Source organism: Sardina pilchardus, chromosome 22, assembly GCF_963854185.1.
Source record: "Sardina pilchardus chromosome 22, fSarPil1.1, whole genome shotgun sequence".
Taxonomy (NCBI): Eukaryota; Metazoa; Chordata; class Actinopteri; order Clupeiformes; family Clupeidae; genus Sardina; species Sardina pilchardus.
The window spans coordinates 25,625,684-25,653,399 of NC_085015.1; the positions used below are offsets into that span (position 1 = coordinate 25,625,684).

General features: G+C 42.1%; 3 protein-coding genes across 3 annotated transcripts; 2 read left to right on the plus strand and 1 right to left on the minus strand.

Annotated features, from left to right (window-relative positions):
• The first annotated feature begins 2,209 nt into the window (after positions 1 to 2,209).
• On the plus strand, positions 2,210 to 5,558 carry birc5a (baculoviral IAP repeat containing 5a). The gene is made up of 4 exons (XM_062526173.1): positions 2,210 to 2,430; positions 2,767 to 2,876; positions 4,871 to 4,988; positions 5,107 to 5,558. Exons 1-4 carry the CDS (start codon positions 2,323 to 2,325, stop codon positions 5,197 to 5,199), a joined length of 429 nt encoding a protein of 142 aa, XP_062382157.1. The 5' UTR covers positions 2,210 to 2,322; the 3' UTR covers positions 5,200 to 5,558.
• A 406-nt stretch (positions 5,559 to 5,964) lies between these two features.
• On the plus strand, positions 5,965 to 13,228 carry tmem235b (transmembrane protein 235b). Its single transcript, XM_062526420.1, has 4 exons — positions 5,965 to 6,359; positions 7,066 to 7,131; positions 7,336 to 7,473; positions 12,209 to 13,228. Exons 1-4 carry the CDS (start codon positions 6,194 to 6,196, stop codon positions 12,415 to 12,417), a joined length of 579 nt encoding a protein of 192 aa, XP_062382404.1. The 5' UTR covers positions 5,965 to 6,193; the 3' UTR covers positions 12,418 to 13,228.
• A 2,543-nt stretch (positions 13,229 to 15,771) lies between these two features.
• On the minus strand, positions 15,772 to 26,288 carry tha1 (threonine aldolase 1). Its single transcript, XM_062526531.1, has 7 exons — positions 25,952 to 26,288; positions 25,483 to 25,566; positions 25,200 to 25,288; positions 23,007 to 23,192; positions 21,735 to 21,872; positions 18,478 to 18,670; positions 15,772 to 17,888 (listed from the first exon to the last, which is right to left on the minus strand). Exons 1-7 carry the CDS (start codon positions 26,229 to 26,231, stop codon positions 17,581 to 17,583), a joined length of 1,278 nt encoding a protein of 425 aa, XP_062382515.1. The 5' UTR covers positions 26,232 to 26,288; the 3' UTR covers positions 15,772 to 17,580.
• Positions 26,289 to 27,716: the final 1,428 nt, after the last annotated feature.

The following is a 27,716-nucleotide window of genomic DNA, read 5'->3' on the forward strand; positions in this document are numbered from 1 at the left end:
ATATGTTGGCACACACACACACACACACACACACACATACTCACAAACATATACTGACAGAGACGGAACAAATTGGTAGACTATAGTTTTAAAGGAAAGTGTGTCCTTAGTGTGTCCTATAGATTGTCCTTAAATCTAAATTAAGCTGTTACTTTGTGATGCAGTAAAGATGGATTTTTTCAGTTTAGAATTTTTTATTTAAATTTTGCAAAATTTTAGAAAATGTACACAAAGCTCAGGAAACATGTTGCAAATGTTACTAAATGATAATGGAATATAGCCTGGCTAACGTCACCACATCTCAATGAGACGTGGTCTGGGAACCAAACGATAATTTTCTCGTATTTGAACCGATTTTAACTAATATTTACGAATTATTGGGCGCCATGGATGTCTATCAAATGCGTCTGTGGGTAGCTCATAGATTAGGCAGTCATGTCAATTAGCCTATACCAGATGATTTGTGCAGAGTGTTTGAATACTGAAAAATAACATTTGATAAATGAACCTTACATTTTCAGTAGTGATAGGTGTGTAGGTTTGAACAAAAAATGGTTTGGTTCTTAACCGAAATACAAGCTTCGGTGTGTAGCTTACTGTAGATGTCGTCATCGTCTTGCTGTGGGGCCCCTATCTGAGGCAAAGTATTAGGGCTGTATTTTCCAGGCTGCGTTAGCAGCGTGGATCAAATTGTGCACAAGGCAGCATGAGAATACCCAGGCTAAATGGAATTATGAATTAATGGCAATTTTTACATGCTTAAGTTAAAGTTGTAAGGACTACTGGGTGTCAGAGGCATACCATCCTGATGATTGCAATCACCTAGAAAATATTTCACCCTCCATGAAAAAAATCATATTTTAGCCATCCAATTTGTTGCTAAATGAAATAGCATTAGATTTCCACTTAATAAGAATTCTGTGCTTCAATATATTTCATCAGAGAATTTACATTTTACAGCATTTGCTGCTATGGGATTCTGTATGTCCATTTGTTCAGAGGGTCATGTGCAGCACACCTCATGCAGCACATGCTTCCTAAAGCACCTCACATGGCTTGATGGCTTACCCCTCGCAATTTAGTGGGCTCTATCTGGTGTAAGTGCTGGTTAATCCATTACGAAAAGAATAGCAGCTGCCTGTTCTCCATTTGGAAGACTATAAGAGTAATTTTCTTGTAGGATGAAGTAAGCTTCAGTGTGAAGCTGTCCACCTAGGTACAGCATGGTTCTGAATGATTGCGTTCATTTGACCCAGGGTGAAAATCCCTCTTGTAATCACCAGATCATCAGATCTTCAAATCCTCCATGCTTGACAAATGGCACCATGTCCAGCATAGCTTCATTTGCTCTGTGCTTAACACATTTTCTCCTCTATCATCCAAAATGTTCATGCTTGGATAGGCCTCTATGTTGTATCATGGTAAACAAAACAACCCTTCTCAGGTACCATTGTTGCTTTGTTTTTTCGCTCTTTCTATCCTGGTTAATGCTCTTTCTTCTTATCGCATCTTTCTCATTTCAAGTTGGAGAAGAAAGCTAATACTAATGCTTTGGCTTAATAGCCCAGAAATGTTCAGTTTTATTACCTCTGTGCTGACAGGGTTTTCCCGCTATCCTTAATAATTTAGCATAGCCAGCAATGTCACTGAAACATTGGAGTGGAGGTATGGGGTCCGCTGGCATTTTGCTCATAGTTATTATACTATTTTGCCCATTGTGGTCTATAGTCATTTTGACATGTTATGCTTTTTTCTTAATATTCACAAGTTAAATCAAAAGAGACCTGAGCGGTTGAAACGTTTTAGCCTGCCAATTAAACTGGGAGCATACAAGACAGGGTGCACTGTGCAGATATATTTTCTTTTGTAAACACTACCTGGACTTAACCAGAAGTAAATATCAAAATATTACAAGGCTAAGAGCCAATGAACATGCCAAGAGTAGCACTGTTGCATGCCAGTGCTGGGGGAGGGGAAAATACTCTGACATTAAAGTTATAAGTGCAAAAAAATAAAAGAATAAAATTAGAGCGTTTAGAGTTTTAATCATAATTGTCCCCTTCTTCAGATATAATTATGTTCATTAGGTTGTTTCATTATTTGGATAGGTTGTAGTTTAGGATTTTGGCCTGCTGAAAAAAAAAAAAAAAAAAAACATGATGACGTCTACTTGACGTCACCACCAATGAAAACCTCCGCTCGAAAATCAAAAATACCGGAAGTTAAATGTTTCAGGTGAAGCCGTTCTAAACTGGTTCCAGAGTAGATAGCATTTGACTGGGTAGACAAGTGGTAGTTCATTTAGAATATATATTATTAACTATGGATATGATGACCGGAGAGCTTACAAAACTATACTTCTACGAATCCAGGCTTGAAACATTTAAAGGATGGCCTTTCGAAGAGGACTGTAGTTGTACCCCCGAAAACGTAAGATAATGTATCTTTGCACATGAAAAAATGCTAACGCTAACTCACCAAAACAAATCGTTTAGAGGTGCAACATTTTGTTTGTTTTCATACGCATCTTGTGTTCTATGCACATAGTTGTAACTTTAACTCAAATATTGCATTGTATCTCGAGAAAAGTTTCGAATGATCCTATGTTATTGCCTAGGTCCTAGTGACGTTACCAGTTAGGCTAAGTTACCCTAGCTAGCAGCGTGCTACAAAATAATTGTAAACCGTCTCTGGTGCTACCATCCATAACAAAACATAACCTTCTGTAATTTGCAATGACCAGTTTACTATTTCAATGTTCAACAGATGGCTAAAGCAGGATTCATTCATACACCGTCTGAAAATAGTCCCGACGTTGCTCAGTGCTTTTTCTGTCTCAAAGAACTGGAGGGATGGGAGCCTGAGGATGACCCTTTGTGAGTAGGCCGAAATGTCTAAATGTATCTCTATCTGTTCCGATGTCAGTGTTTTGTGCGTGTGTAACGTTAGTGATGAACATCTTTTGAAACTATGCTTGTCGAGCGGACTACGTTGACATTTAAAAGTAAAAATGTGTTAAACAGGGTCTGTGGGTACAATACAAACGTTTTATTTTTATAGTGGGAGATAGACCAATGATAGGCCTGCATTGATAACCCAAATACAGACCGTGTGGAATCAGCTGTATAATTAAGTATACTATGAAATTTAGACCTTAAATTAACAAGTCTTAAACATAGGCAACAGCATTGTAGGCCTACACAACGTGGGATTGAGTAGGCTAGGTCTTAATTAAGTCTTCATTTAAGGTTGCTTCAGCAGTGGTCATTTAATTTATTTAGCAACATAGAAGCAGATTGTTGTTTGACATTCATTGTAGTTATTCCTCTCAACAGATACAATGGCGCAACTGATTAAAACATTGTATCTTGTATAGAAGTTAAAATTTTCCCTCATTCTTTGTCAGCATGGGTTTGAAATCAGTCCTAAATTTCATTCACTATTATTTTTAAACGGTTTCTAAATTGCCATATTTTGCTTGTTGAAACCTGCAAAAAGTCTGCCTTTTAGGGTACTAAGCTAACACATGATTGCACACTTTTAGGCCACTCTAAACCCCAGATGACTAGTGGTCCTCATCACCTGTGAATTAGTTTAGTGAAATATGTTTCATAAATACGAACGAGTGATTGACTGATTTGGTATTATACAGCAGAGATCTCATCCCACAGTCTAGCCTGGAAAATCCAGACCCGAATAATGTAATGACCCAACTCACCAAGCGTGCATTTGAAAATCTCACAGCACGCAATTGGATAACACTACGACCAATATTTACTGACTTTGAACGTTGCAGCTCTGTCGTCATCAGTTTAGCTCACCTCTGGCCAGCCTATATTTATTTATTTTATTTTATTATTTCAGGACAATGCACATTAATGAACATCGTATACACCGATGTGATTGGTATCCCCCGATGCCTGGGGTTAAGTAACGTGCATCATTGCTCATTGCCAGAGTATCTTGCAGACACAATTCAAATTGTGCTGTAGCGAGAACTCTGGATTTCCAGGGTAACCACAGTCATGGAAAACCTGGAAAAGTCATGAAATTGTAAAATCCCATTTTCCAGCTCTGGAGAAATCATGGAATTCAGTAAATTCATTGAAAGTTTTGGAAAAGTCATGAAATTCCATTTGATCATAGGTAGGACACATAGACTTTGTGGGTGCCCCAGTAACGAACTGCTGTGCTCAAGTTCAGGTCCAACTAGTTTATGTATTTAGTAATGGGGAAAAGAAAGCAACGTTGTCAAATTCGCAAACTCAAACAACAGAAATAACACTGCGGCATGTGCCCTAGTGCAGTTTTAGGCCTAGTGACACCCCTGGAGTGTACATCAACTCACATGAGATAGGAAGCGCATATTATCCAGTCTTGTCACTTTTCATAATTCGCCCCAACCTGTGGTGTACAGTGAGCAAATTTACTAGCAAGCTGTGAAAAGTCATGGAAATTTAATTCAAGGTCATTGAATAGTCATGCAAAGGTTTTAAAGTTTTGTCGGTTAAAACGGATGGGAACCCTGACAGTCTATAAACATTTGATTGAATGTGGTTTAGCAGCATGCCATTTTGTTTGTAACAATAAGACCCTTGTAAGTGGGTGTAATTAGGGCTGTAATTAGTGTTGATTTCCTAAGTGCATGTTGACTGCTTGCATGGTGGTGACTGCTTGGCACAATAAAAAGTTCTTCTTGTGCTGCTGATTTCAAGAGCTAGATACACATTTTACAATTCTTGTTGATATGAGCTCTTAATAGTTTAAAAGAGTGTGTGTGTGTGTGTGTGTGTGTGTGTCAGTCAGTCAGTCATCCCATTTCCATCTCAATGAGCACAAACATGTTTTTTTATTCCATTATTTTGATTAGGAAAGAACACAAGTCCCACTCTCCTCAGTGTGACTTTGTTGCTCTAAAAAAGCCCGTTGAACACTTGACAGTGGAGGAGTTCCTGAAGCTCCAGAAGGAGAGGCAGAAGTTCCAAATTGTGAGTATTCATAAACTGATGTAAATTCAATTCATATCTATGAAAACAATATTATAAACAGAACAACTGTGATGTTGCATTGCACTCTGTAAGATTGATCTCCCTCTCCCCCCACCAGAGGAAGACGTGCAATCAAGCCATCGATAAATTTCAAGAGGCAGCAACAGTCAGAAGAGGCCAGATTATCAAGACTTCAATGGGAGAGGAGTGATCCTTAGCCTGTGATCACACTGTGTGCTGGACACCGGTCTCTCTGTCTCACTCTTTCAGACGTCAGTTCAGTGGATGGAGAAAGACTCACCCTTTGTGAGGGTATACGTATGTCTTCAGACACAGATCAACAAGATTCAAGTTTCATTTAGCATATTTTAATGGGCAACTCTGAGTGAAAACATTAATATTCATCTCCTTTGACAAGCTTTGTCATTGTGTTTGCCAATTATATTTGTAATACTCTAAATTGCAGGCCTTTGCAGAATTTATTTGTGTAAATTAATTATTTCCAGACTTGTGCGTTTTTATTCTGTCCACTGATTTCCTTTATTTTTTAATAAAGCCTTTAAGCCTATACTCTCTCAATAACCACGGGTTGCCTACTATTTTCTTGGGAAAATACAGTTGTATGTTCCTCAGATGACCTATATGCTTTGATCCATTCTTACGTGATGTTCTATTTACAATGTAATATCCTGAAAACTGGCCACAACGGAACAATGACACTTTAATGGACAATTTAAGAGTTGTGAATCCGAGACCATGAAGTAAATGTTTAAGTGCTCCTATGTGTGTTGGATGCGAGCAGTTTTTCAGTTTCCCCCCTCGCTCATTCGCCTAGGCAAAGGAAAACAACGTAATTGATGTAAACGTCATGTCCATCGAGAGAACTGTAGTGCTCAGCGCGGGAGCGTAGCTTCGCACCCTTTCAGTGTGAGACCCGCGCGAGATAGGGAACGCTCCCATGTGAAGTCAGGCGGACTCGTATTATAAATGTATGCTTTATGAAGAGGATAAATCATCTGGAAACATACATTATTTCACGTCTACATAGCTGTTGGATAAACGGTTAATGTCGACATAAAAGAGGATTAATAACCATCACCAAAATACAAGCTTTTCTGGAAAAGGACTCGGGCATTGAACGACCGCCACTGATGCGTGGCAGAAGTTCGCTTTGCTGCTCTTGATCATCGTAATAAATCGCCAAAATGAAAATAACCTTCGGCTCTGTAGTTGTTAGTGCTGGTCTCGCTGGCATTTTAAGTTTCAGCTTTCTAGCGCTTGCTATAGGGAGTGAGTACTGGTATATTATTGATGACCACAGACCCAACTTCACAGAAGATTCTCATTCTGGACTCTGGAGAACCTATGAAGGTAGGATTGCGGCGAAACGTATTTGTCTTAATTTATTTGTCATTACATGTTCAGGCCTGGGGGTGACGGGTTGGTCTATGAAGCCTTGTTCAAACTATTTTGTGTGGTTAATGCCAACCGTGTGTGTGGCGGGGATTAAAGCTATGAAGTTTAATAAGACTGATGAAGCAGGCATAGGATAGACAAGTGTTTAGCCCACACTTTTACATCACACTTGCAGGCTATTTAGAGACATTAGAGAATTTAACGAATCTATTTAATGGATCCAATTCCCATTAAAAGAAGCGACATTAGTCTAATGATTAGTCAGTTGACTTTGAATAGAGCTGGCTCTGAGAGCTGCTGGCGCAACACTAATTGGCATGCTGTTGGAGCCGAGGCAGGCACCAGACTGGCGCGGGGCGACGCTCTCCCATCAGGCGCATGGTGTTTCACATGGCGAGACGCATGCTTATTTTCAGCAGCTTGCTGTCACAAAATTTGTGTTTTGAAAAGGTTTTGCATAGATTACAAACTCACAAGTAGGCCTACTCAAATATCAGTGAGTCATCTTCTAATAGGCCTATGCGTTGCTTGAGCTAGATGATGCAAAACAAAGCATTCTGGTACACATGAGAACATTATGATTTTGCTTTATTCACATTGTAACAAAGTTATGTTTGGAGAATGTTTTCTCTGCAGTGATGAAAAATGGCTTTCTCTGCAGGGGATGATGTCTACTCATTCACTGCAAACGCAGAATCCTACTCGGACTTAGAGAATCACATGTACAGTGAGTATTTCCAATCCCATGTTGAATCAGCATGATGCGTTTGTGGTGTTATCGTTTCACACAACAGAATTGTGTTAGTACAATAACACGGATAGATTTGTCATGAATGCAGCTTGTGTAGATGCTTGTAAAACACGGGGAAATATTTCCTGCTCATTCACAGCATACCCTTGTGTGTCTGTCCCCACCCTGTCCTGCCTCCAGACATGCACACAGTGATTGCGGTGCTGCTGCCGCTGAGCCTGGTGATGCTGGTGTTTGGGGGGATCTGCGGGCTGGTCAGCTCACTGGCCAGGAGCTCTTCTCTCCTCCTGGGTACTGCATCATACATACTCCTCAGCAGTAAGTCCTGCACTCACACACTCACACTCTTCCCTCACACAATGTAGCACAGCAGTAAGTCCTGCACTCACACACTCACACTCTTCCCTCACACAATGTAGCACAATTGCACAGTAACAGAAGCTAGCTGGACTCTAGAATAGGGTTGGACACTTTGCTACAATTGCATTGTAAGAATGGTTTAATTTACATTATTGCTCCTCCCCCTCCCCCCGCTCAATAAAGGTTACTTTTGTCATAATGCACAACCCTTCTACACCATCCCTGCCACCATAGGCACCACAGGAGTTTCCGCTTCCCATACACCATAAGCTGATGGGGTGCAAGAACTATGAGTGCCTCTGATGGAGAGTGTGAGGCAAAAGCATTCTCTAGCCGTAATGTGAAGAGATTGCAGCCACCTGCAACCCCAGGCATTCCGCTGAGTAATGACGTCTGAGAATTACCTCTCTTCCATGTTTGTCAGGTTGATTTAGAATCAACAACCTGCTGCTGATTTGTGAACAAGTCTGTGCAAAGCCCTCTGGGAATAACAATATTGCCTTCCCAACCAGTGATTCCTTAAAAAGTGGGCAGCAGTGGAGGTGTTATTATATTAACCCCCCTGCAGCCTTCAGTTGGTCTGAGTGAGAAGAGGCAAGCCGAAGAGAAATATAAAAAAGAGAAGTGAATGATAAATGCACAAATAATCCCTCAGCCAAGCATCCTTTACTCACAGATGTCCGAATATGTTTACTTTATCACATTACACATCTCCCTCTCTCCCATATTAGCTCATCTCTCTAGCAATAAGGCACTGGCCTGCAAGGCCCAAAATGTACAGTATGTGTGCAGTGTCAGTTTGCCGATGTGAATGAACAGTGTTAAGATGGCTAATCCCACCTGAGTTCTTCTCACTCTCTTTCCCATGCATATTAGATCTGCAGCTGTATTGGCCATGGACAGTATGCATCTTGTCACTTTCTCTCAGTCGTTAATTGCATTTGAGAATGTCTTAAAAGGAGGCCAGTCATATTCCTGGAGTGGCAATGCGCAGCTTTGATGTTGAGAAGCACATCTGGTGGCCTTGAGCACGTAGACAGTCTACAACCCAGGGCTAATTAAGTCCCTTAGAGCAGCCACAAGGCCATGTGATGCGCATAAAGCCTACCTTGTGTTGATGGCGGACTGAACTAATGGTGCTCCCTGCACTTAGCGCCAAGCTAATCAGTAACATGTGGGAAGTGTGAAATAGGATCAAGTGAGGAATTTCGATGGCCCAAAAATACGTATCCATGGCTACTGTCTGCTGCCCTCTCTATTAACCTACGGCCTCCCCTTCTCCGCAATAGCTGTATAGGGTCAGCATTACTATAGCATCACTTATCCATAATGTCACTTTTTTGGTGTTTTACGCTCTTGTGCCCTCATTGTCCTGGCAGTTGTACAATGTTGTACATAAAAGGCATATCACACATAATCATGTGTGAGTATGTACCTGTAGTCTTGTAGACCTGTGGTCAGTAAAATGCCAGTATGTGGCAACTGCTGTTATGCTAGAACCCTGCCGTCTCAAGAGGCCCTCCATTTCACAGAACACTTTTTGTATGCACATAAGCATTCGGTGAAATCAATGCAGAAAATGCTTTGTCTGAAGCTACTAAATGACACTGTTACTGAAGTGAAGCATTTAGAGAATCATGAGAGGCCATTGTATGTCCAGAATTCTAGGACCTTTATTTGCGAGATTGACCGGCATATAAGTCTTCCTCTGGTGGTGAAGTACATGTTGATTGTTTGTTCTACATTGAATAAATATGTTTCTAACATTTGTGGCACCTCCTCTGAGTTCAGAATCAGTAGTTAGATGACTAGTCGGCCTCAAGTCAGAATCCCAATTTCAGATGTTATGAAGGTTGGAATTTAATATGTCTATGACGTACCAGTGTGCCCATGTGTGTTATAAAGCTAAAATTACTGATTTTAGCTTGATTAGCTTATACAATCATAATTGTTTCTTGATTTGACCCAATGATTCCTCAGTAGTCATACTGTGAGCTTTGAAACTCTAATCAACACGGTAGTCATTATATTTGCACACAGAGGGCTACATTAGGTTATGCTCGATCTTGTTGAGCCCAAGTCGACTTGGTTCTGTTCATTTGTCTGGCTGAAGATCCCCTCTCCACCTGCCTCTCTGCTCTCATCTTTGATCGATCTGATGTGCCTCCAGCTGTGCAATGGCTGTGTTACATTTGTGAACACTCGGGGCGTATGTGAGGTTTATTCTTCACAGCTGTCACTGATCCTGCAGGGCCACAACTTTGATGGTTGAAAACAAGCCAATTTATTGTACAGCTGATTCCCTGAGAGGTACGATCCGTGGATTCTACATGCAGTTAACTTCCAACAGATCGAGACAGGTTCAGATGGTCTTAAGAGTGATTTAGACATTGATCGAGCTTGTCTGTCACAAACGTGTAATGACCATTAGATGGATCGAAGTTGCCAGGCAAGCAGCCTTTTAAAAAATCACCTGAACATATACCCTGCAGTTTGATTTCCATTAGTTTGATGTTTTTCACAGAATGTGCATTGTGTCATCACACGATTGGTCCAAAAGGTAGATATTAAGTCTGGCTCATATGAACCAGGCAAGGCAAAGGAAGGAGCTCAGAACAGAGAAGAAAGGATAATAAAAGTTCCTAGATTGCAACATTTCTGTCCTACATGTAGCCTACATTTTGCCACTACCAATGCATCATGTTTCTCCACTCATGCATTTGAACATATTCAGTGGATTCTTCGCTGTTTCACAGTGGGTTTGGTTAGACAGAGGATTTGCTGTAAACACAACCTAGGGTCTATTTATGGATGATACAGAGTTCAAACTTTCGCTTGGAAGCTGAATCATGTTTAGTTTAGAAACAAAAAAGTGTACGGAGTGGTTATAATAAGGACAGCATATTCAGATTCAGATTCAGATTCAGAAAACTTTATTAATCCCCAAGGGGCAATTCAGTTTACAGCCAGTGCAAGTCAGTGCACTACTGCTTGTTTTCAGATCGCCTCAAATCAATGGGCATGTTGGACTTCTTCCAGTGTCATGCAGATCTGGCTGAACATGATGTACTGTGTGTTTGTATTGTCGTAACTGACATAGTTTGATTTGTCTGTTGGAATCCTCTCCACACTATCACCAAAGTATAAGGCTATTTTGAGCCCTGTCCGTGGTTTCAAAATAGCAGCTTATTTTACATGGCGCCATGCCCGCTGTTATAAGCCATTTTGTTGCTAATGCTGTACAATGATCTAGCTTAAACTCCTCCTATTAATGTAGCCTAATTTTGATGATAAATAAAGTTTGAACTTGTTATCATCCATGAATCCATGGATTAACCCTAACCCTAGGTTGTGTTTATAGCGAACCATCCCTTAATACCCTCACCAAGACCCCAGATGAAATAGCCTCGCTCTCAACTAATAGCACCATTTATCCAGCAGTGGTGAAATGTACACAAAACACATCTGACACACAATCAAGTGTGTGACCCTGACTGAGGGATATGTCAGTGCCTTGTGAAGTATTTGCTTGAGCAGACCCCCTGGCAGACACCCCCCCCCCCACACACACACACACACTCACAGACATACACACACACCTCTCTTCAGTCACAGTGAAAGCCAAGGGAATCAGAGGTCACAGATGGAGCTCATCTGTGGGGTGACACCCCATCTGTCTCTGCCACCCCGGCCTTGTGAGATCTGGCTTCGTCCAACTCGTTGGGCCTCCACCCGTCACCCACCGTCTCTGCCTCTACGCCCCGCCAATGCCAATGCCAATGCCAATGCCAAGCACTCCCTGTGTTAAGTGTTTAACGGGGAATTTTAACGAGAGTCAGACCTGACAGATTAGAGCACAGTGGGCAGAGATTGATGGTTTAATCCATAGAGCTGTTAGAGAAGAAATACTGTCACACAGTGGGCCGAACGCTGACGATGTAGGAAAGGCTGCGAGAGTTCGGAACAACAATCTGAGAGGCTCTGAAAGCACGCCAGAGAGACTTATGGCACCACGACGGGCGCCATGGAAGCACGCCGTCATAGCCTTTCGCTCCAAGCTTCAGATTGAAATACAGCAGCCCGGCAGGCAGGATGAGTCTAAAGAGGTCAGCTGATCTACACCAAAGACGGTGTGCAGTCACAGGAAAGGTGTGCTGTTTTGGGTGAAAATGAGTTTCTCACTCTGTTAACCTGCTGTAAAAAAAATCCCCTCCCCCTCGTATCCTGACAGAAATATGGGACAATACTGCTCATCACCTACTGTGGGCCATAAACACTAAATCTATAAATGTCTCCATCCTGTTTTGGAGACAATCTGAGCTTTTTTTGTGTGAGTATCGTGAAGAGAATGAGTGTATATTAATATGTTCTTGGTTCACTGTGTACATCCTCTCAACCAGTGATTATGGAATATTCTCAATGGCCTCCTTTGGTGAAAGATATTTGCCAAATGACTTGTGAGAATGAGCAGAGCACAGTGGCTGGAAAGCACAGCAAAAGAGCTCCTGTTAGCTTTAGCTGTGAAGTCTATCTGTGTATAGCCACACTTTTTGGTGTATTCTTTTTTTTACCTACTCAGTACTGCTTTATCTTACACATCTGTGTGTGTGTGTGTGTGTGTGTGTGCGTGCGTGCGTGCGTGCGTGCGTGCGTGCGTGCGTGCGTGCGTGCGTGCGTGCGTGCGTGTGTGTAGGTCTGCTGACGCTGTCCGGCGTGTGTCTGTACATCAGCTACTCCCAGCAGGCGTGGCAGGAGTCGGAGCGGCGCATGGGCGCCGAGCAGATGGCTCAGCTGCACACCTACTTCGGCTGGTCTCTGGGCATGGCCTGGCTCTCCTTCATCATGGAGGTGCTCTCCTCGCTCCTCCTCTTCCTCGCCTCGCGCATGGTCGGCCCGCATTAACGCTCCGGTCTGCCCATACTCCTCACTGAGAAGCAAGAAGAAAGAACAAAGACTGCACTGAAGAGATCCCAAGAGAGCACCCAGCAGCAGCTCACACTCAAGTACCTCAGGAGGTGGCAGTGACTGTGAGAAGGAGTTGTGTGGAGGAGTTCAATAGTGTCACACTGTTTTTGTGAAACTCAATTTCGACTGTGGAACGGACTCAAAGCGGAAATGAAAGACACAGAGGTGGTACAGTTAGCGCCAGTCACCCATTTCCTGGAAATGCCGGACCAGAGTGTTTATCATGTGTTTTGTTGTCACCTGGAAATTGATTGGAGGGTTGAGGTTTTCAAATTGATTAGTTCGCTTTTAGACTGCTCTGTCGCGCTTGTTGTTGTGTAACAGATAGTATTCCTTCCGTTGCTCCTTGAGTGTGATTTTTTTGTCGCATCCACCAACCATTAAGCAGTCTTATTGTGCCTCTTCTCTGTGCAATGTCCACTTACTGTAATGCGTTGCTTGTGCTTCTTTTCATGTGACGAGTCAGGAAAATTGGATCTTTCTGTAATTTGTGGAGTATTTCACGTCTTTGTCAAAGTGTCTGCGTAGGAAGTGACAACGCTTCGCTTTTTAATCCACAGCGGTGAGAATATTAATTGCTACACTGATGAGTACCTTTCAAGTGGCAGTGAAATGGGAAGGCGGTAGAGAGTGGTGAGAGCCCTGTTACCAGCCTGTCAGTCCTCCTCACATGGAAATGTATTTTTTAATGACTTTTAAGTCACTGCACTGATATATACATGCTATGAGGATTTTACAAAGGTAAATGTGCCCGTTACAGTATACATGAAAAGGCATTTGTTTTTGTTCAACAAATTAATCAAATTATGGTTAATAAAAAATAATGATATTTTAGGATGAATGTTTATAATGAATGAAATCCTGCTGATTTGTTTTTAGATAGAATGGAAAGCCTAATTGAATTGAGGCCAAACATTTTTCTTCTCTCTGGCAGCAGGTTGGGAGGGGTGTAAGTGTTTTTTCCCCTTTTGATGTTTTCCTACAACAGGAAAACGCATCAGCAGTGAAAACAAGATTGACAGGCAGAAACACAGTGCTTTATATTACACTTGGATAGCCTAGTCCCGCCTGCCTAGTGTCTCCACTTATTTGCACTGAGATACAGTGCCCTCCATAATTATTGGCACCCCTGGTTGAGATGTTCTTTAGCTTCTAATAAATTCATTTTTAATATAGGACCATAATTTAAAAAGCGTAAAATCCAACCTTTACAATACAATTGCATTTATTTAGAAGGAAAAAAATCCCACATTAAGAAATAATTATTTTACATCAAATCATTGGCACAATTATTGGCACCCCTGATGTTAATGTTTTGTGCAACCCCCTTTTGCTAATAAAACAGCACCTAATCTTGTCTTATAATGTTTCACAAGATTAGAGAAAACAGAAAGAGGGATCTTCGACCATTTCTCTTTGCACAAAATCTCCAAATCATCCAACGACCGGGGTTCTCTCCTCTGCACTCTCCTCTTCAGCTCACCCCACAGGTTTTCAATGGGGTTGAGGTCTGGGAACTGAGATGGCCATGGTAGGAGCTTGATACGGTGTCTGGTGAACCATTTCTGTGTAGACTTGGCCATATGTTTAGGGTCATTATCTTGCTGAAAGACCCAGTGACGATCCATCTTCAGCTTTCGGGCAGAGGCCACCAGATTTTGATTTAAAATGTCCTGGTATTTCAAAGCATTCATGATGCCATGCACCCTAACAAGGTTCCCAGGCCCTTTGGAAGTGAAACAGGCCCACAGCATCACCGATCCTCCCCCATACTTCACAGTGGGCATGAGGTGCTGTTCTGCATACTGTTTGTTGCCAAAAAGCTCTAACTTTGTCTCATCTGACCAAAGCACACGGTCCCAGTTGAAGGCCCAGTACCGCTCCAGACGTTTGTGCTTATGATTTTGAGTGAGAAAGTTTTTTTTTCGTGCATGCCTCCCAAACAACTTGTTGGCATGCAGATAGCGCCTGATGGTTGTTTTGGAGACTTTGTGAGCCCAAGATGCAACCATTTGATGCAATTCTGTAACAGTGAGTTTTGGAGATTTTTTTTATTTCTCTTACCATCCTCCTGACTATGCGTGGTGGCAAAATAAACTTGCGTCCTCTTCCAGGCTTGTTTACCACTGCTCCAGTTGTTTTAAACTTCTTAACGATTCCTCTGACCATAGATATGGGCAGGTGTGCGAGTGGCTATTTTCTTGTAGCCATTGCCTTACTTGTGAAGGTCGACACACATCTGCCTTACTTGAACAGTGTGTTCCTTTGTCTTTCCCATGTTGAAGAGAAATGGCCTCTGTGTCACATCATAAGAATTACTAAATAAATGTTCCTACATACTCTGATTGACTTTGTAAACTATACTGTAGAAATGACAGAAATTACAGAAATACTTTAATTACATTTATTTCCTAGGAATTGTTAGGGGTGCCAATAATTGTGGAACAGGTGATTTTATGAAGAATAAATATTTCTCAGTCAGGGATTTTTTTCCCCACCTTAAAATTCACTTGAGTTGAGTACTCAGTGTGAGAGTATGCTTTTACAATAAAAAAAATATTTATTTCAAGGCTTTTAACGCATCTTAACCAGGGGTGCCAATAATTGTGGAGGGCGCTGTAGGTGACTCATCTGACTCGATGCATTTAAGTTTATATCAGCCGCTTTGAAAGGGACCCTCGTGAACAGAGAGGGTTATATTTCCTGCCAAACAAATTGGACACAAGATAGATGCAGTTTGGACCCTGGAGGTCTGAGAATGCTGTCTTTCCGCAACAACCGAATAGTCCTTTGTGCCTCATGTTTTCACTGGAAATGAACAGCGACCTAAAGCAGGCCTTTAATGGCAGGTTGAGATAAGAATGAATGACCTTGAAGTAGATTGGGGCCCATGAGCCAATCTGCTCCATGTGACATCAGTCTGGGGGCAGGTGAGAGAGACAGCTGGACGATTACATCCAGGCGTGGCTGTGGTTGTGCTTTTGGACGCGAGTGCAATTCACACTGTCAACGAGAGGTCGTATCAGTCTGTCTCCGGCCCTATAGTGACTTACCAGACCCATCATTCCTGTGGATGTCTCACATTTCGTTCAGTCCCTTGTTATTAAAGGTCAGCCTGCCTCTCTTATTGTGTTTGCTTCTCGCATCCCTATGCTCCCCCTGTTGGCTTTCTCATTCTATTTTAAACATCACATATAAAGACAAATATACTCATACATAGCTTGTGAAGCGCAGCCACTTCGCTGACTTGTTTATTCAATCATTCCTGAATGATTTAGCTTCACACCGAGGTATCAGACTTCAAATATTTATTTAGAGAACTATATCCATTGCAATTCATGCCCTGGAAGCAAAATATGAGTTTAATATTTGATTGTGATCTTCCTTCACTTCAAAAGAAGGTTCAGGTGAAAAGCCTACCTGTTGGAAAATATTTTTTTTTACTTTCTGTTTCCACTTTTCCATTTAAATGGAAGGTCATTGATTATTATCTTTTCAAACAAGGACCTTGATTAGTGAGAGTCTCCCAGTTGAACGCTTGATTGAATGGATTTTCTGTGCCCATTCAAAATACTGTAATTTGCTGTGAGATGATATTGAAGTTGAAAACATAACATGAGATTCTGTCAATACAAACCCATTTCAGTCAATAAACATGTAATGTAATGCAGCGATGCTGGACAAAAGGATAAGACAAAGTAGTAGTTAATCTTAAGCATCTCTACTTCAAGAATGTAGTCCTATCCATTTGTTTTTCTCTCTCAGTAAAGTGGCAATTTTCCAGATCACTGTTTCAATAGACAGTTTCTAAAGGCATGGCTGATGTTTCAATGTTATCTCTTCTGTCCTACAGCCTATCATCCAGCGGACTTTCTCAGAGCTCAGTTGGTGTCTAATTGTCATGTATATTTCTCAAGGCCTGGCTTGTGGAGACAGACAGGTTATACACAATCACTTTGCAGGAGCAAATGAGATCTATTTGGTCACCATGACAATACTTCTCAGTGGTGTCTGCCATAAGGCCTTAGCCAAGGATATACTCTCACACACATAGTTGAATCCCCCTGTCAGTCAGGCAATAGACAACAAACCTAAAGAAAGAACACAGCATGACTGACTTTTGTTTATTGTCAGACTGACTGATTTTTTGCTTTTTGCTGCAACAATCAGTTGTCAAGTAGAACTCCTGCCAAGTTCAACCCGAAAATTATTTTTAGACATCCACCACTCTGTGTCCAACAAACAAACCAAGAAAATGTCTGAAACAGCAATGTTAAATTAAGTATTATTGATCCAACCTAAACCTAATAAAAATGGCAGGAAAGGATTTGTTTTCATTTCACATTATATTGGACATATTTCTTGATCAGATTGAATTCCAATAGCAGGTTATACCTTGCATAGGCCACTGAACAGAGCATCTTCATATAACAGCTCAATCACCATATTATAATAATTAATTGCAAACATTAGTCAAGTACACAAAACAAAGCAAAACTGTTTCTGAAAACCTAAAATCACATTTGATATCATGTCAGGCATTTGGTTAGTGTTTAAAAATGAGGGAGCGCTTAAAACAATATGGTTTTGCAGCAGCAGCATTGCGTCAGTTTCCACCGAAATTGTTATCACTGAAACGTGAACAGAAATGTGCACTGTACGTGTACACTTCCCCTGAGGAGAAACGCGCTGGTCTGATGGTTGCATCTGGGAACAATTCTCGGCAGCGGATATCCGCAGGCTTAGCTCTGAATAGAAGATATTGCATCAAAAGATGCTTCAAACCTCTCCGTAATTGTTCCCCATTCCCACCAGCGTCATCGCTACCCGCGCTGCCCTCTGAGGAGGCTGGCGGTTAATTAGGCTGATTGCCGATCTCTAAGCTCAAGGGCCACGAGCACTTAGAAAGATAAAACGATAAAACGAGGGAATCTCTGCTACTGGTAAATAATGTGCAGGATTGCCTATTTACATAGACAAAGTCCAGCTCTTCGGTGTCTCGCCAATTCATCTCCCAGTTGTAGTAGTGATACTGGTTGTGGTAGTGGTGGTGGTGTGTGTGTGTGTGGATGTGTGTGTGTCGGAGGGGGGGGGGGGGACTTAATGGGCCCTGGCCCTCTCTCTGGTCAGCTGTTGGGCTACAAACTGCATCTTCTGGACAGCGAGCTGTGTGTCCTCCTCGGAGATGCCCACGTGCCACACAGCCCTCACCGAACCGGCGACGTGCGGGAACATGAGTACCCGCACACCCTGGCCCAGCACCCGCTCCTCGTCCTCGGACACGGCCGCCGCCCGCGCGCACAGCTCCGCAGGGCTCACGCCCTCCGCACACACGCGGAAGCGCACAATGTTCGTCTCTACGGTAGCAAGGTCCACCTGGTAGACTGGAGAGTCACACTGCAGCAGGGCTGAGAGAAGTATAGGGAGTACACACACACACACACACACACACACACACACACACACACACAATTGATCACAGCTCTAAAACATTCACCACACAGTGTAGATATGTCATCAACTTTGGATTGATAGATTGATTAAATCAGTAATATCCACTTATTATTCCTGCAGAGAGCTGTATAATCAGCTTGGGCTTTAAGTTGATGATTTACTGTTATCCATTTCTGAATAGAAAGGAGAATAAGAGTAATGGCACTTGAGTGACATTGAAGTTTTTGCCATTTATCATTTTATTAGCCACAGTAACTTCTGTCACTTTAGGGCAGATTAATATCAATCTTTCCAGCATTAATTTAATATATTTGATTAATGCCATGGACTTTTTTGACTTATGAATCTGTCAAGACAACTTACTTTAATATAGATCAGAAGATACTGCCAGAACAAAACCGTTCCATAAGTATAGTTGTTATTACACTATTCCTTCCTGTAATGTTGTCCTTTATTTTTTCTTTTATATTTCTGTTTTTCCCCCATTCTCCCTGCCTCAGCTCTTTGATTTGGCATATCTGTGAGCATGAATTGGGTGGTCACCTTGTGCAAAGCTCCTGGCATTGCGGTGGTCCTCCTGCAGTCTACCCACCATGTCGGACAGTGCAAGCTTCCCAGCGGCTGCCAAGATGCCCGCCTGCCTCATTCCACCACCCAGAGCCTTGCGGGCACGCACCGCCTGTTTCACAAAATCCTGGGGTCCACCCAACATAGTGCCAACTGGTGCCCCCAGGCCCTGTCAACCAGAAAAGACCAACGGTGATTATGGGAGAGTAGGGTAGGTGGTCACACTTTTCAGTTTCAGTGTGTTTGGATCATCTCAATGATTTAGAAGCCATTTTCATCTTCAGTTTTTTAAGAGTAATGTTAATGTTTGATGTTCACTTTAAGTATTTGCTGATGTCAGCCAATGTCTCTGCCTGCAGCACAAATATGACAGGCAGCTGCTTTCAGGGGCTTATGATTTAAGGGAGTAAGAGTATTTATAAGGCATTGACATTTGCATCTGCACATGGCATTTCTGAACAATGGTCGCAAAGAAGCCATAACCCTATCGATCTAATTAAGGTCTGAGCCGAGGCCGAGGCATTTAGAAATGTTATCTGAACACTAAACTTGATTTTAAAATGTTGATTAGACAGTTCAAATATTTTCAAGTTTAACTGTGATGATTAGTTTGTCTTTTACTCTCTTAACTATTCACAATGACATTTTGGCCAAGGGGGCCAAGACGTGTGCATGCCATTCTAATAGCCTCTTCGGGTCTCTTCCATCTCATACACTGTATATTAATCTTTTACCGCTATTTTATCACAAATCACAATCACTAACAACTCTACTCTCTACTCCACTCTCTACTCTCTCATTACTAAAACCATTTCATTAGATGCATTATGTTAAAATATAATTTCCTACTGATGCTAAAAGGTTATGGAATTACTTTCTAGGATGAAATATTTGTGAAACTAACTACCATGGTGCCTAAAACTAAAACCCTCAAAGGAAAATGTTTCCAAAATTGAGATCTCACCTGTTCCTCTTAAATACCCTTCAGGAGAAATACGGAGCAATAAGACTAGATTGAGGAGTAAAAGAGTATTTTGAGACCTTAAGTTGAATTGAAATTGGACCTGGACTAAGATAATAGCCCTCCTGTTGCCTGAGCCAAGCATGCACTGTACAGACAATATGCAATCTTGAAAGGCAATTGACATTTAACTCCAAAAGTAATTTTCTTTAGTCTGGGTGAACCCAGAAGAACATGTTAGCAAATGTGCTAACATGTTCTTCTGGGTTCACCTAATTGCCTTTCAAGATTGCATATTGTCTGTACAGTGCTTGCTTGGCTATTGGAGGGCTATTATAGTCCAGGTCCAACACAGCACCCGCTTGCAGGCCTCCATGACTTCCTACCCATGTGCACTCAGCAGTCTGTGGTGTGCCGTGCTGTGTGAGAGGGGAGTGGCTAGTGTGGCAAAAGCCAATGTGTGCTTCTCTCAACAATGTATTTTACATTTCTTATCCAAATGTCAAATAGCACTGCACTCACTCATGACACCTGCCCAGTTGAAAATGAGTTGGACGAACGGTTCAAGAATTGTGCAAATAACAGAAAAACACACACCCACAAATACACAGACTGATAGACGTTCCCGTCATTAATACATAAATTGATATAAAGCATTCCTCTTTACAATAGCTGTTCCCAAATAATCAGAATGTTGAAATGATAGCAAATTTCTACATTGTCTCCAAATTTGGGCTGACATTCTAATGTAATTACAGCCCAAAATAACAAATTTGCTTTCCATATAAATCATTCAAAAGTTTAGTTTCACTGCTGGTTATGCTCCTTGACCATTTTCTTCTTATTGGGTTTGCTCTTACATAATTACAGTGACATTGGATCAATACATCTACTAAGCCTTGAGCTATCCACAAAGCACTCATAGGGCCGACAATGGTGACACAATGTTTTCTGAGCCCAGAGAAGTCAATTTGCAGATCAATATGCAGACATTGATTGCATATTGTGCTGTTTTCTGGTAGGCCATTTTGAAGATAAACGCCATTATTTTATGTCAACATATTGACTGAATTCTTAGTTCACTCAAGTCAAGGAAACTTGAAATTGAAAAAAAAAAACAAGCTGGCAAGATACCAACACTCGGCTGGGACAAAACCAGCAGACTAATTTACATGCTAATACAAACAATAGTGGTTATTAAAATGCTAATGTGCAATGCTGCTGTGTACTTTAGTGGACTACGTGTACCGGCGATCAATCTGAGGCTGCGGCTGGAAGACCTCCGAGGAGAGGTGTGTGAGGCTCTACAGAATGCTAATAATGTCACCGAGGTGCAGCATGGGCGACCAGGGAGCCACCTCACTCTCACCGCTGCAGAGGAGAGGGAGCTGGTGCTAATGTGCCTCCACAAGCATTAATATTAGATGAGACATTTCTGAGCAAATTGTTCCCACTCCATGCACGAGCCCTGGGACCCTGTGAGTCTCGCATCTTTTCAATCTAAATCTTTGATGAGGTGTGTGTCATGAGGAACATGAAGTTAAAATATGACATCATTGTGCAAATAGTTGGTTAATATTGGGAATCTTATGCACAGCCTGAGCAGTGAAGGGGCTCACTGTGGTCAAGGGCTCTTCATGATATATCAGAGAGAGTAAAAGTACTTACTTGCTTTGTAAACTGATAGAGAGATGGCCTTTTAGAAGTAATGCATGACTTTTGTATTGCTTTAGTCAGTGTCTCCAAAATAGTAGCAACAGACCTACAGTGCTCTGTAATTGGTTTTAGCAAACCCGGGGCTGAACACAGTCAGACAGTGAGAGCTGATTTCACAGATGAGTGATAAATCAAACCCTTTCCACTAAACTTGCACTTTCTTCTACAGCAAAGCCATTAAAATGAAATGTGGTGTGCTGATGAATGCATACAGAGTATTCTACAGCCGTTGGCTGTTAGAAGCAGTTAACTGTTTCAAGTGTGAAGAATGGTGATCTTTTTGTGGAATTCATTCATGTATGAGGAGAATATTGCTTATCAAGTGGAATATTACAGCTGGTAGTGAATGGTGTATATCAGTAGCGTATGTAATGCTTTTACAGTCATTTTGTTCTGGCTTTGTACCTTCAGCATAATTGATTATGTGCTCACAGTAAACTATAGAAACCATACATATTTGATATCTTGATATCTGTCCATTCACTCATACCCATGCATTCACATGAACGGAATATGTTTAAGTTCAGATGTACAACTGTTGCGGTGCCATGAGTACCTTGGACAGGCAGACGCTAACTGTGTGGCAGTGCTGCAGGATGGCGGATGGTGGAACGCCCAGGGTGACCGCCGCATTCATCACACGAGCCCCGTCCATGTGCACCATCAGGCCATACTTGTCCGCGAGAGACCGCAACTAAACACAGAAACATCCAACACACACACACATCGATCATGTTCACAGCATTTTTGCACACACTGTAACATCCACATTAACAATAATGCACTAATTGTGCTTTGTGTGTATTTCAGCTGCTGCAGTGCATACAGTAAGCAAATTCATCACATGCATAACATTACATGTTTACACATTAGTCATAGGAAAACATAAACTAACCATCACAGTCACAAGACACATAAGGTTTGGGACTGAAATATTAAATCCTATTAGATGAAATAAATTTTTGGTGCTATCTGTTTCTGAGGGAGCCTCCGTGTGCTTTCTTCAATCAATCAATTGAAGAGCCATCAATCAGGAGCTGGTAGGAGGGCAATTAGCATGAACGCATTCACATATTTGCCCCCCAGAGATAAACAGTTACCACATGAATATCAACTGACAGAGAAGGCAGGAGGGAGACATACAGTAACACTAATCGCTCATCTCACTTTCTTGTTTGCTTTCAATTACGATCACCTGATTTTCTGCCATCTGCTTTCATCTTTTCCACCCAAAGTGGCACATGATTGGCACTATCTTCACACTACCACAAACACATCACAACAGGAGAAAGTGCTGGAGAAGACGCATGTAGAAATCAACAGCCTGCTCTCTCTGCACAGGAGCCCTTTAACGGACCTGACCCAGACTGACCAGACTGAGTGTTCTCTGTCATTGCCCCTAGGCTCTGGCACAACCTCCCCCTCCCCCAAATCAGGTCCAGCTTCACCATTGCCAGTTTGCCAGTATTGCCCATCTTTTTACTCTTTTTGCTTTTACCCACAATTTCTGCTTTATCGTCCATTATCACTATAGCTACTCCTTTTATTTAGTTTTACTTGTATTTATTTATTTCTTACATGTTTTCTTGTCTCACTTCTCTTTACTGTTACATGTTTTATCCCTTTAGCCTTACAATTTTGTTTTATTTTGTCTTGTGTTTTTGAGTCTCTATATCTTTGTTCTCAGTCCTAATCTTTTCGCTGGGAAGCACCTTGGGTCAACTGCTGTTGTTTGCTAAATGTGCTATAGGAAGAAAAGTGGCTTGACCTGACTGACCCCATGGTTCCCAACAGACTCTGCTGAGAGAGGAGCCCTTGGCCTGCTTACCTCCTTCAGGAAGGCCAGGGGCAGCACGCGGCCCCCCTGGATGTTGTGCGTGTTCTCCACACACACTAGGCGGGAGCGCGGGTAGTGCGCGTCCGGGTAGCCGTGGCGGATCTTGGACTCCAGCTGGTCCAGGTCAAAGGTACCGTCCGCAAAGTTGGTCACGGTTGTGGAGTGGACCCCAGCAAGCTGTGGGCAGACCCAGAGACCAGTGAGACGGAAAGGTTGGTGATTACACCTGAGCCGTGTGATCCATGAGCCAAAGGACAACATCCACAGTGGTCAGCAGACAGAAGTACCGGACAGTGACCTGGTCAACATATCTTGGAGCTACAGGTAGGAATATGCCTAGAATTGGCTGAGGCATTTTAAGATACACATACATATACACAATCATATATAAGCCATCGACTAAATAGCCAGGGTCCCTAGCATCAATGAACGACACAAGATGCCATGATAACAGAGCTAATCAGAAGGTCACATGCACATACTGTTACATCCCTTCAAATCTCGACAGAATGCTTACATTTTTTCATGGAAACACAATCCATCAATACTTAATCTTAAAATATTGAGTAACTATGGCTTGCAAGTCAAATACTGCATCTTAAAATCCATCAGATTAAAATACCGCCATTGCATTAAAATATTGCAAGGTCCTACAGTAACATCAGGTTATTACACATGATTGCATCACTGTTGAATACAAGCTATATAAACTGCAGCCACATTGCAGCTGAAGCTAACCGAAGGCTGCCATTAGATGCCAAGCATGGCATTCTAACCCACTAAAAATGAGCATCCAATACTTGCTATGCATCCTCCTATTATATGTGGGGACTGCAGTGTAATGATGTAACTATAATGAGAAGGCCCATTTAGTTTTTAAGTGCAGTTAAATGTAGTCCTAAGAAAACTGTAATGCATGTCTACTGTACCTTACTGAAAAATGGCCAGAACTGTTGCCCATGGAACCAACTGAATACATTGAAATGATAGAAGGCATATGTGTGAGAAGCTAATGCATGTGGGATGGTACTGAGGAGAAAATATGCCAGGGGTATAAAGTTGAATCTATTTTGCGCCCCCTTAATTACCACCGTGCACTGGCAACAAACTGGCATTACTCTGCACTGCAGGACTCTTTCATGTTTTATGCCATATGTTATAATTTCAGCTCATTTCATCCTTCATCAATCTGCAGCCAATGCCCCATTATGATAAAGCAAACACATTTTATTGAAGTGATTTCCTTTTTTCTAGTTTGAATGGAAAACGGAAATATCACGCTGACATAAGCATTCAGACACTTTCATATGACACTTGAATGCATCCCATGTCTCTTGACCACTGCTGAGATGTTTATACACCTTGAGTGTGTGGCTGCACTGAAAGCCCACGTCGCCCTCAACATTATCCTGAAGCTGGCTGCCCATCCATCCTGTATGTGGGCTTTATAGAAGATATAGAACACAGGAAAGCCTGCTTGGGGCAGACGAAAAACCTCGAGAAACGGAGATCTAATCCAACAAATTGGAGCTCTCCTTCAAGGAAAACCAGAGCCCAGAGTTGCTCCACAACTCAGAGTGGGTTTCCAACAGGACAATGACCCCAAGCACACACAATGCAGGGGTGGCTTTAAGGACAACTCTGTGAATGTCCTTGACTGGCCCTGCTACAGACCTGAAAATGACTGTCCCCAACCAATCTGAAAGAGCTTGAGAGGATCTGCAGAGGCAGTGTGGCAAAAAATCCCCAAATCCAGGTGTGTAAAGCTTGCTGGATCATATACTGTACCTGAAGGCTCAAGGCTGCAATATTGCTGCCTAGGGTCCTTTGAATGAGTACTGAGTGCAGGGCCTGAATACTTAAGTCAGTGACATTTTTCAGTTTCTCTTTTCAATAGTCAGTCTCCCTTCAGTCAGTTTCCCCTTTCAATAGTATTGCAAGAGAACTCTAAAATCCTGGTTTTGCCTTGTCATAATCTATGGCGTGTAAATTGATGAAGGGAAAATGTAATTAAATGGGTTTTTTTTGTTTAGCACAAGGCTTAGATACTGTAGGCAAGTAGGTTAGCATGTTTGTGGTGGACTGTAAGTACTGTAAGTGCAGTAGGTAGTGAAACAGACCAGAAAAAGTGTGTTTGGCACTAATGATTGTCACTCCTGGGTGAACAGGTCAAAGATATCTCACCGTTGCGCTGCCTCCCTGCTCATAGATGTGCAGGTGAGACAGGTCCCCCACGATCATCTCATCGCCTCTCTCTCGACAGTGAACCATGACTGTAATGCACAGAAAAACAAATTAGACCTTCACATCTCTCTCACACTCTCTCTCACACAAACACAAACACACACACACACACACACACACACACACACACACACACACACACACACACACACACACACACACACACACACACACACACACACACACACACACACACACACACACGAGGAGCCGGTCCCTTTACCTGCTATCAGATTGCTCATAGTTCCAGTAGGACAGAAGAGGGCTGACTCCATACCAAAGAGCTCTGCCGCCTGCCTCTGTAGCTCTGTGAAGATAATTACAAGACAGTTTTCACATTTCCATCGTGCTCTAGGTTGCATTGATTTCAGGAAAAAGTCTAGGACTTTACTTTTAGGCCCAAGTTATCCAATAATCTAACATTTGTAGCGGGTCGCCCTCCACTGGCCGTGAAATGTAATGGCAAAGTTCACAACACATATGTCAAAAGTTCCATCAGCCATAGCAGAAATGTCACTTAACCAATTCATCCTTTCTGTTGCATGCATACATCTGAATAAATCTAAAGTTGCCGTTCAATGTGCTTTGCACAGACTGATTGACTTATTGCAAAACTAGCATGATAGCAGCAACATGTCGGCTGCATTCCAGTACACTGTAACACTGTTGAAAACTATCACTCAGTTTCAGACCGTTGACAGTAGGGTCTTCGCCAAATACATCGTCCCCAACCTTGGCCTCTGACATGGCGCGTCGCATCAGCGGTCCAGGTTTTGTGACGGTATCGCTCCGTAGATCTATGGTCCGGGCAGATTCTGCCTGATACCCAGTAGCGGGTTTTCCAGATTCATAATAACACCTTACTAAGTGTGTTACTCCAGCTTGATGATGGCGATGTTTGAATGGGTTCACGCGGCGACTTAGATAGTGCAGGAATGAACGAGTAGGTGTCGATAAGGCCGTGGACGTCATATTTTAGGTGAGAAAAGAAATAACGTGACTAGCACCTGCGTTGTTGTTTCATGTAGACTTTGGTTTACCAGTTGTGTGTTCGGTAATCATTCATTTCAGGCCGTTCTTGCTTAAGGCTTGGGTAATGGAACACGCATAATCGATTCAGTCACATTTTGGTTGTCCGAACTCCGAAGTTTAGCCTAGGCCTAGGACTTCTTGATTAAAAAAACAAAAATCCTATGTTCTATTTAAAGTTATATATTGAATTATGTGTAAGCTATAACTGCTGGCCCAGGTTATTATTAACACGCAGCTTTGGTGTAGATAACCTTGAACGTATTTTATCCTAATATTTACCTGGCCTATCTAACTTTAGTCTACTATAATAAAGTGTCATACACGGCCTATCACACTTTTAACAGAGTTAACAGAACAGAGTTTTACAATCATGTGGCCAGATCTTATAACCCAACTGTGTGCTTGCGTGCAGTTCACAGCTCTTCCACAAGATGGCATTCTATTTCAAGTCAACAGTCAAAGTCAGGTTTGGTTTTAACCAATGATTGTACTTTTACAGTCATGATTTCAACACGAATTCATAGTTTATGGCTACTTTTTATAGGCTTTTTAAAATCACCAAGGCTTAGGGGTTTTACTTCTTCCTGCCAGGGCTTTTAAAAAAGCAACATTTGGTCTGGGAATGACCTATTATGTCTAGCCTATGTGCAATATTATTAAGGCATTTTTTAGAATTTGAATGACTTTTAACAGTGCTTTGCATAAACGATTTGCATATTGCTGATGTTGCACAATTTCTAGATGCTGTAAAGCTACAGCAGTTTACAGAATGTGTTGTAAAAAACGATAATTTATCTGTAGCCTACAGGGTTCAAGTAATTCTGTGCAGAGGTGCAAAACGGGGTGTGTGGGAAGAATAGGTGAAAAAGAGGGTTAACTGAAATTTTTAGGTTGTTGTTTTAAACTCAAACATTAGTCAAAGTCCATAGCTCATCTCAGCATTTAATACTCCCACACTCTTGCAACAAACATACTCTGTATTTTCTCTCTTGCACAAACACACACACACACACACACACACACACACACACACACACACACACACACACACACACACACACACACACACACACACACATTCATTTATAGATGTTAAGTTTATAGCAGCAGCAGGTGGGTGCGTGTGGGCACAGCACTCAGACGGTAAGACCCCTTCTGACGGTGAGCCACACTGATGTCATTTTGGGCTGGCACTGTTGGTTTCCAGGCTACAGCGGGCTAGCTGCAGAGTGTGCCCTGCATCTAATAAAAACCTGTGTGTGTAGTAGTGTCTGCGTGTGCACGCGCGCGTGCGTGTGTGTGTGTGTGTGTGTGTCAGTTAGAGCTGTGAAACAGCTGCTCAGCCTTCCAGTAAAAGGCTGTGCGTGTGTGTGGCATGGATGGGGGCGGGGGCCTGGGCATTGGTGTAGGGTGTGTCCATTTTCA